The sequence below is a fragment of the Fragaria vesca genome, linkage group LG6, assembly GCF_000184155.1.
Source record: "Fragaria vesca subsp. vesca linkage group LG6, FraVesHawaii_1.0, whole genome shotgun sequence".
Taxonomy (NCBI): domain Eukaryota; kingdom Viridiplantae; phylum Streptophyta; class Magnoliopsida; order Rosales; family Rosaceae; genus Fragaria; species Fragaria vesca.
In genome coordinates, this window is record NC_020496.1 from 20,156,570 (window position 1) to 20,165,830 (window position 9,261).

Below are 9,261 nucleotides of genomic sequence, written 5' to 3' on the forward strand. Positions count from 1 at the left end.
ATGTCCAACCGCCCCAACTTCCACGGCGGCCGCAGGGGTGGGGGCCCTAACTCCCGCGGCGGCGGCCGTCGTGGAGGAGGCGGTGGCGGTCGCGGAGGTGGTGAGCAGCGCTGGTGGGACCCGGTCTGGCGAGCTGAGCGACTGAGGCAACAAGCCGCAGAGGTAACTTTGATCGATAATAATACTATTCTCTTTGATTTGGTTAAAATAATTTGAGAGAATTGGAATATATGAATGTGATGACATGGAAGCAGATGGAAGTACTTGATTCGAGTGAGTATTGGGGGAAGATGGAGCAGTTTAAAAGCGGAGCGGAGCAGGAGATGATAATCAGGCGCAATTTTAGTCGGCATGATCAGCAAACGCTATATGATATGGCCTATGAGCTAGGGCTTCACTTGTAAGTTTTGTGTTTCGCAACGAACAAGTTCAAACAATGTGCATTTGTGGTTTGGCAGTTTTTCATGTTTTGTGTTTTATGTGTGCTTGTGCAAAGGAAGCCATGCGTATAATAAGGGGAAGGCTCTTGTGGTCAGTAAGGTTCCGTTGCCGGATTACCGGGCAGACCTTGATGATGTTCATGGTTCCACACAAAAAGAGGTATGATTTTTTTGTTTTTATGTTTTGTTTTAGCTCATAGTGTTAGTTCTTAGGTGTTGAAGATTTGAGGTTTTCGCAGATTCGGATGTCTACAGAGACTGCAGAGAGAGTTGGGAGTCTTTTGCAGAGCTCGCAGGGGCAGGGAAGCAAGCAAGCTTTTGGTAATGTGGCTTTAGTGGCGTCTGGGTCTGGCCAGGGAAACAAACAAACACTTGTTGTTGAAAATACAAACAAACCCAGCTCCAGGTTGGAGGCTGAGACTGTTAAGGAGAAAGAGAAACTTAGCCTTCAACTCAAAGAGTTGCAAGAAAAGATGAAGGTACATGTAATATATATGAAGTGAAGTTTGACACTATATGTTGCTGCTTTGGTCTGGCGAAATTGATTTCTTTTTGGTTATTTCTATGTAGGTGAGTAATAGTCTGAAAGCAATGCTGGCGTTCCGAGAAAAACTTCCTGCGTTCAATGTGAAGTCTGAGTTCCTGAGAGCTGTTTCTGAAAATCAGGTGTGTAAGTTTTTGTGCAAATGTAGTTTCTCTGTCTTTGATCAGGAACCCATGCAAAGTGAACTAGTTTAGGAATTGATAAATTTAGTTTTTTTATTTCAAAACAAGAAACTCTGTGCATTATCTGCATTCATAAACACAAAGGTGTTACATTCATAATGAAGTAATCTAATGTCACGTTTTGCGAGTTTCTGTAGATGTGATTAAATGATTGATCATTCACTATATTTCATGGTTCAACTTAGATATACATAATAATTGATGCAACTTTGAGATTGCATGGTAACAACAACTTAGATATACATAATGATTGACACAAATGTGAAATGAACCACCCATTGTATTTTCAGTTTTACAATGAATATAGTTTAACAGTTGAATTTCATGGTAGTGAAGAATATAACATCTAGTTATCTATGCATATGTATATGTATGCATATGCATGCATATATTTGTAAATTTAAACACATTTTGGGTAATTCCTTTTCTACCCCCAAATGCTTTGGAAGGTGGAATTGGAAGTGATGATAAATTGGTGATTGGAAAGTTTAACAACAATCTACATACAACTAGGGGTGCAGCAATTTGCTCTAGCCTCATGAGAGGCTTGTGATCCTTTTGCTATTTGAGTACTAGGCAACTAGATCTGTGATATCTCAAAATGAGGAGACCCTTAAATGCTTTAGTAAATCAGAGATTCTCCAAATTGCTGAACTAAATGATTTATCTTTATCTTGTATACGATAGGTGTTGGTAGTCTCGGGTGAGACAGGTTGTGGCAAAACAACACAACTTCCTCAGTTTATTCTAGAAGATGAGATTTCACGTCTGCATGGTGCTGACTGCAACATAATATGCACTCAACCTCGTCGTATATCTGCTGTGTCTGTTGCTGCTCGTATATCCTCTGAAAGGGGAGAGAATCTTGGTGAAACTGTTGGTTATCAGATTCGACTGGAATCAAAGCGCTCTGCTCAAACAAGATTGCTATTTTGCACCACTGGAGTATTGCTTCGTCAGTTGGTAATATTTTTGTATCCTAGTATATTTCCAGTACCTATTATCTTTATTTTCCACCCAGATGCCTGGCACACATATCAACATGTTGTTTTTGAATTACTGGATATGCGCATGATGTGTAGCTTGATTCAATCTTCGGGCTTTTTCTTGGTTCTGAATCTTTCAGATAATTGTTTGAATGTCCATTGATATAAACATAGGTGCTTACCGTACTTTAGGAGGTTTTAAGCTGTCTGTGCTACCCAAAACAAATGTTAGTTTGTGCTATTCTGGATATACATCTATTAGCGTTGTATTACATTAGTGAAATGACTCACAATGTTTTTGCATTGGAGAAATTAAGCTCTTTTTGCTCATGAAGCTTTTCCCTTTTTGCGAATATAATTTTTGAAGACGCAAACTAATTTCATTAGAAGAGAATACATAACCTATTCTTTATTCTTCTTTGTTTGTTTGCATCAGCTTGTTCTACGTCAGTAAATCAGTTTTGAAAAGTTTGATAGAATCTTTTCTTAATTTGAAAATCTCATATGTTCAAATATCTCAAATTAGTAGCAATTCCTATTTATTTGATGAGTTACTTGATAATTAAACCTTGATTGCTAAAATTGTCCGACTTCTTATACTCGAAAGGATCAGGGATTTTAGGCCAATTACTTTTGTGTACGAACCAAAGTCATTTCCATGGTTTGGACATTGTCCAAAGGTTGAGGGAGGTATTAGACTATTAGGAGACACTCTCTCAAGCTTGAGTGGCTTTTGTCAAAATTCAAAAAGAGGCAGATTTTCGATGCAGTTTAAATAGCAAAATAGGTGATGGACAACTAGAAGATGTAATAAATTGAGAAATCTAATGATCATGTTGATTGCGATTTATTGGACTTTATGGAGAAAAAATGTTTTGGGTCTGGTTTGAGGAAGTCAGGTAAAGGGTGTTTTAGAACGTCAACTTACTTATTTTTAATAATGGGAAGCCGAAGGGTAATTTAGAACTGAGAGAGGATTAAGGCAAAGAAATCCAACTGTTACTTTCAATTTACTTTTGCGGTGGATAGCTTGACTAATTTGGTGGAAAATGCAAGAGTACTTACAGTTTGAAGACGATATATATTTATCCTTTTTGGGGAGGTTCAAAACCTTAGAAGTTTTCTGATGCTTTCAAGTTGATAATTTTATTTTGAGGCTGAAGATATATAGAGGCAAATGTTACATTGTGAGGATAAATACTAGTGAAAAATGTTGATAAAGGAGGTTTATAGGTGTAAGGTGGGGAACTGCCCTTTGGGGTATCTAGGGTTTCCTCTTGTGAAAAATCCAGTGCTATAAGTTTTTGGGAGCCAGTGGTGGAAAGGGAGAAGTATAGACTGGAGCATATCTTTCTAGAGGAGAAGGCCAACAGTAATTTATCCAAGTTTACGTTGACATTACTAGTTGACAGGATTAAATAAATAATTGGACTTAAGGAGCTTGCCAGTCTCATTTATTGATTCCCATAATTTATCCGAGCTTTATTGCTAAAAGGAAAGAAGTCCAATGGGAAATTTTTGTGGGAAGGAGTGTTGGAGGGAAAAGGGATCATTTAGTATAGTGGTTTGGCAGCCAAGGAAAAATAGGAATAATATAAGAGGAAATAAGTTTTACTTGAAGTGGCTGTGGTGCTTCTAACAATAGAGACATTGCCAAGTGTGCTGTCATCAAAAGTTAGTGCAGCCTACATCTAAATACTTGGGATTCTAACATTGTGACTAGAGGTTCAAATTGATCAGACATTTCTCTAGGTTTTCAGTTTCTTTGGGTGGGAAACGAGGAAACTGGGAGGTATGGAAAAAGTATTCGGTGGGATGAACAACCTTTTGTAACCTTTTTCCTCGTTTACATATTTTCCTGGTTTGACAGTGGTTCCATTGTTAGATTGTGTGCAGATCCTTCCTATACTTTAGCTTGGAATTTGGCATTCCAGGAAAAGCTATGGTTGAGGAGGTAGATCACTGGTGGGGAAAAATGCTCGGCTTTGTTTGGGCATCAGTTTCTTAAGTGTTGAATATCTTGAAGGTCTTTTTTTTTAAGATAAAAATGTGGTTGTGGATAGTCTTTTCCAGAGTCAAATCTCTTACTATCATTTCTATTTCACTGTTTACTTCTATTTTCCTAATTGTTGAGAGGAACTGAAACAAGAAACAAAGCTCGTGGATAAGAAGTTCCACAGCAGCAAGAAACTAAACAAATCTAAGAACAGAGTTTGGTGTTTCACTGTTTCACTGCATCACAATGATGTTTGGTTTGCTAAAGATTTAAGTGGACGCCTTAACCCCATTTTCTTCAATGAAGTTTGTTTCTCGTCAAGATAATCAATAATAGAACAAAAAATGTATATATGGTATTTATAATTTCTTACAGTCTAACAAGTATCAATAATGTTGTACTCCAAGGCACCAAGTCTTTGGTACTGGTTTACCTAAAAACTTCATCATAGTAGTGATATATCAGGAATATTATTGATACCTGAACTTCACACGTTCCCTGACAATGTTTGTTTGATGTGCTTACACAGGTTCAAGACCCACAGTTAACTGGCGTGAGCCATTTGTTGGTTGATGAAATCCATGAAAGAGGCATGAATGAGGACTTTTTGTTAATAATTCTGCGTGACCTTCTTCCTCGACGTCCAGATCTGCGACTTATTCTAATGAGTGCTACCATTAATGCTGATTTGTTTTCCAAATACTTTGGAAATGCCCCAACAATACATATACCGGTATAATCTTGTTAGAAGACTTTAATCTTTGAGATTTTCACCACATGTTCTTTCTAACCTTATGCATTTCTTTTTATATGGCAGGGATTAACGTTCCCTGTGGCAGAGCTATTTCTAGAAGATGTTTTGGAGAAAACTCGATACACAATTAAGTCAGAGTCTGACAAGATGGAGAGGGGAAATTCCAGGAGAAAGAGACAGCAAAACTCCAAGAAGGATCCCTTAATGGAACTATTTGAGGCAATATCACTTTCTACTATTCTAATTTTCTTACCAAATCAATTCTAAAACTTCTTTACAAAATTCTAAATTGACAAATTGTGCCAATGTTCGTTCACAATATTTTTGATAACCTTGTTTAGATCCTATGGGTTTTCCTATTTATAACCTCAGCAGTTCCTACAATTTATCTTTATATACTTATGTGGTCTATCTGTGGGTTTTGCAGGGTGTTGATATTGATCTTCGTTACAAAAGTTACAGCACATCTACAAGAAAGTCTCTAGAAGCTTGGTCTGGTTCACAACTTGATTTGGGTCTGGTAAACCACTTGCTTTATTGCCATCCTGGTATTTCATTAACTGTTCAATATGCATGTCTTCCTTACAGAAGATTTTTTGTCTTGATAGTGAATTATAAACTATTTTTATGTTCAAGATGAATTTATGTCCTTTATTAATGCATTGTATATTCACCATATCATGTGTAGGTGGAGGCAACTGTGGAACATATATGTCGCTATGAGAGAGATGGAGCAGTTCTTGTGTTCCTTACGGGCTGGGATGATATATCAAAGTTACTTGACAAAATTAAGGGAAATAGATTCCTTGGAGATCCTGAGAAGTTCATGGTTCTTCCCCTGCATGGATCAATGCCTACTGTCAATCAACGAGAAATATTTGACCGTCCTCCCGCTAACAAAAGGCAAGCATATTCTGTTGAAAAATTTCATCTAATTTCATGCATTGAAGACCATCATTTGATCTTACCTTTTAATTTCTATAGATCAATTTCTTATGATTATCTCTTAGGCCATACGGTGTTTTGATTGGTTATTGTATAGTAGTAAATCATATGCGGAGAGTATGCTTCAATTCACTGGACTCACTAAAATAGATTTGTGGTTCAAATATATTTGTGTGTGCTAACATTGGTGGAATCACTATAATATCCTGCATGATCCATGGTTTAATAGTTCATTAGCAGCATCCCTACACCTACTCTGTTCAGCTGTCTTTTCAAAGTTTAAATTTGCTTTATCTTTTTTTTTGTAGAAAAATAGTGCTAGCAACCAACATTGCAGAGAGCAGTATTACCATAGATGATGTCGTGTATGTCATAGACTGTGGAAAGGCAAAGGAAACCAGTTACGATGCTTTAAACAAGTTGGCTTGTCTATTACCATCATGGATTTCAAAGGCTTCAGCACATCAGGTAAAATAGCAAGAGTAGCCCTCAAAAATCATTTGCTTTATTTGTATATTACTTCTTGAGACCCTGCCAAGCTGGATTATTTTCAAATGTGCTGGATCTTTTTTGCTAACTGAAATATTTTCCTGCTACTTTGGTGAGGTAATTTCAGAGACGAGGCCGTGCTGGTCGTGTCCAACCTGGAGTTTGTTACAGACTATATCCAAAAATGATTCATGATGCAATGCTTCAATATCAGTTACCTGAAATTCTCCGGACACCTTTGCAAGAGTTATGCCTCCACATAAAAAGTTTGCAGCTTGGAGCTGTTGGATCATTTTTGGCAAAGGCACTTCAACCACCAGATTCTCTTGCAGTGCAAAATGCCATTGAACTTCTCAAAACTATTGGAGCCTTAGATGATATGGAAGAGCTGACTCCACTTGGTATGTAGTATTTTATGCTATTGCCTACCTACTGAATATCATTGCCATAGTTGATTTAAAAATCTTCCCCATCAGGCCGCCATCTTTGCACTCTTCCATTGGATCCAAACATTGGAAAGATGCTTCTGATGGGTTCTGTCTTTCAGTGCCTCAATCCTGCCTTAACAATTGCTGCTGCCCTCGCTCATCGAGACCCATTTATCCTACCAATAGATAGGAAAGAGGAAGCTGATGCTGCAAAAAGATCCTTTGCTGGTGATTCTTTCAGGTAAGCTCATTTGCTGGACATCATTGCTGAACTTTAGAAGTTTGACCTTGGCCCTCGGCTAATCTTGAAATTTGTTGTTTATGCAGTGATCACATAGCAGTTGTTAAAGCTTTTGAAGGATGGAAAGATGCAAAACGTAATGGATCAGGAAAATCATTCTGTTGGGATAACTTTTTATCACCAGTAACCTTGCAGATGATGGAGGATATGAGGTTTCAGTTTGTAGATCTATTATCAAACATTGGCTTTGTCGACAAATCCAAGGGTGCTAGTGTAAGTTCCTAAACTTACATAGTTCATTTGGGATCCTTTTTGTGTGTTTGTGTATTGAGAGAGAGGGGGAGGGAGAGAAGATAAAATAAGACATGGTTTGAGAGAAGAGGAAAAAAAAAAAAAATCCTACTCTGGAGTTTAATTAAAAACTGAAAACAATTATAATATTTTTCGTTTTTGATTTATGTTACGAACTCAGTTTGCCTATTCTTCCCTTTATCACTATCTTTTTCTCCTCTAACTTGCAAGACAAGGAATGAAAGTTAGAATTGTTACCAACGGTACAACCAATTGTTTTATTGTTGAAGCAATAATGCTTTTAGTTTTTGTGGTTGACAATCGAGGAGGATCCCATTGCATGGTTTTGTTGATTCTACACTTATTTAGCTGTTGTTTTTTTTTTTCTTTTCCTTCCAAGTTATTTGGCCAAGTGGCCTATGTCTGTCTAAAAAGAGGAGGATTTTGCAAGATGACCATGGTATGTTTGTGCAGGCGTACAACCAATACAGCCATGACTTGGAGATGGTGTCTGCAATTCTTTGTGCTGGGCTTTACCCAAATGTTGTGCAGTGTAAAAGAAGAGGAAAGCGGACAGCATTCTACACCAAAGAAGTCGGTAAAGTTGATATTCATCCTGGATCAGTCAATGCTGGGGTTCATTTATTCCCTCTGCCTTACATGGTTTATAGTGAAAAAGTGAAGACAGCCAGCATTTACATCAGAGACTCTACAATTATATCAGATTATTCTTTGCTTTTATTTGGTGGTAATCTCATCCCAACCAAAACGGGAGAGGGCATTGAGATGCTTGGAGGTTACCTTCATTTCTCTGCATCAAAGAGTGTTTTGGAGTTGATACGGGTAACGGTTCTTGGGATCTCATGTTGAATTTATAACTTCTGACACCCTGCATATACACTACAATTTACATGGTCAAAATGGTGTCCTGAATAGTATTTATTTTGTTGATTGGTTCTCACAGAAATTACGCCGTGAACTTGACAAGCTGTTAAACAGGAAGATTGACAACCCAGCATTGGATGTCTCTATTGAGGGAAAGGGAGTGGTATCTGCAGTCGTTGAGCTATTGCATAGCCCAAATGTACACTAAATTCTTTGTTCCTTGTGTGCCGTGGCTGCTGTCAGCATGATTTTGTAATCCAACCATTTTGCTATAGGAAAGGAAATGTTTGGCAGTAGAATTTGGCTCTTATTACGTAATAACAGGTCAGGTTATTATGTATACCTACATGCCAACTTTTACCGGGCTACTTGAATGATTTTGAGTTAAAAGATATGTTTATGTGTTAGCCCTTTGGCTCGTATCATGCTTATTGCAGTAGTATCTGAACATTTTCTTATAAATATTTACCCCTTACATTTTCTGTTTTGCCACTTTTTCTCCGCTTTCCTGTTCTATCAAAACTCACAAGTTCCAAACTGCAATTCCTTTTGTTTATTCCCGATTTATATGTATACTAGACATTTCCTTATACATTATCTGGTCTTCCTCTTTATTTGTCTTTAGCCCTATTTGCAACTGATCAATAAGACATCTTCAAGTCTTCAACTATTCAAGTTAGATATCACTGCATAGAGGAAACAGTCCGAAACACTCAAACAAGCATAAACCATTTGAATATTAGTATGATGCTAATACGCACTTGATTTTTAAGTTCCCATAGTTCTTTGGTAAAGCTTGGCCTTTGAATTAGCAATGGACGTAGTGAGCAGAATCAACTACCTATGCAACATAAAATATTATACATTACGAGCCGATTACAAATCACAGTTGCTGCTCCTAGACTAACGTTTGAGAGATGCGCCTAATCCGCCTCCCTTCTCCATTTGTAGGGGTTTGGAAGCTTCTGATATGGGGATTTGGGGGGTTTGAAGAATGAGTTTGGGGATTTGATTTAGGTTGGAAGCTTCGGATGTTGGGAATTTTATTAAAGGGTTTACTGTTTCGAGTTATTGGGGTTT

The 9,261-nt window shown here is 37.6% G+C and overlaps 1 protein-coding gene across 1 annotated transcript; it reads left to right on the forward strand.

Annotated features, from left to right (window-relative positions):
* LOC101296686 (probable ATP-dependent RNA helicase DHX36-like) lies at positions 1-8,672 on the forward strand. Its single transcript, XM_004303330.1, has 16 exons — positions 1-162; positions 255-400; positions 501-600; positions 680-919; positions 1,011-1,106; positions 1,854-2,129; positions 4,678-4,881; positions 4,966-5,121; positions 5,330-5,422; positions 5,591-5,805; positions 6,156-6,315; positions 6,464-6,737; positions 6,813-7,005; positions 7,092-7,278; positions 7,771-8,139; positions 8,261-8,672. Exons 1-16 carry the CDS (start codon positions 1-3, stop codon positions 8,387-8,389), a joined length of 3,000 nt encoding a protein of 999 aa, XP_004303378.1. The 3' UTR covers positions 8,390-8,672.
* The last annotated feature ends 589 nt before the right edge of the window (positions 8,673-9,261 follow it).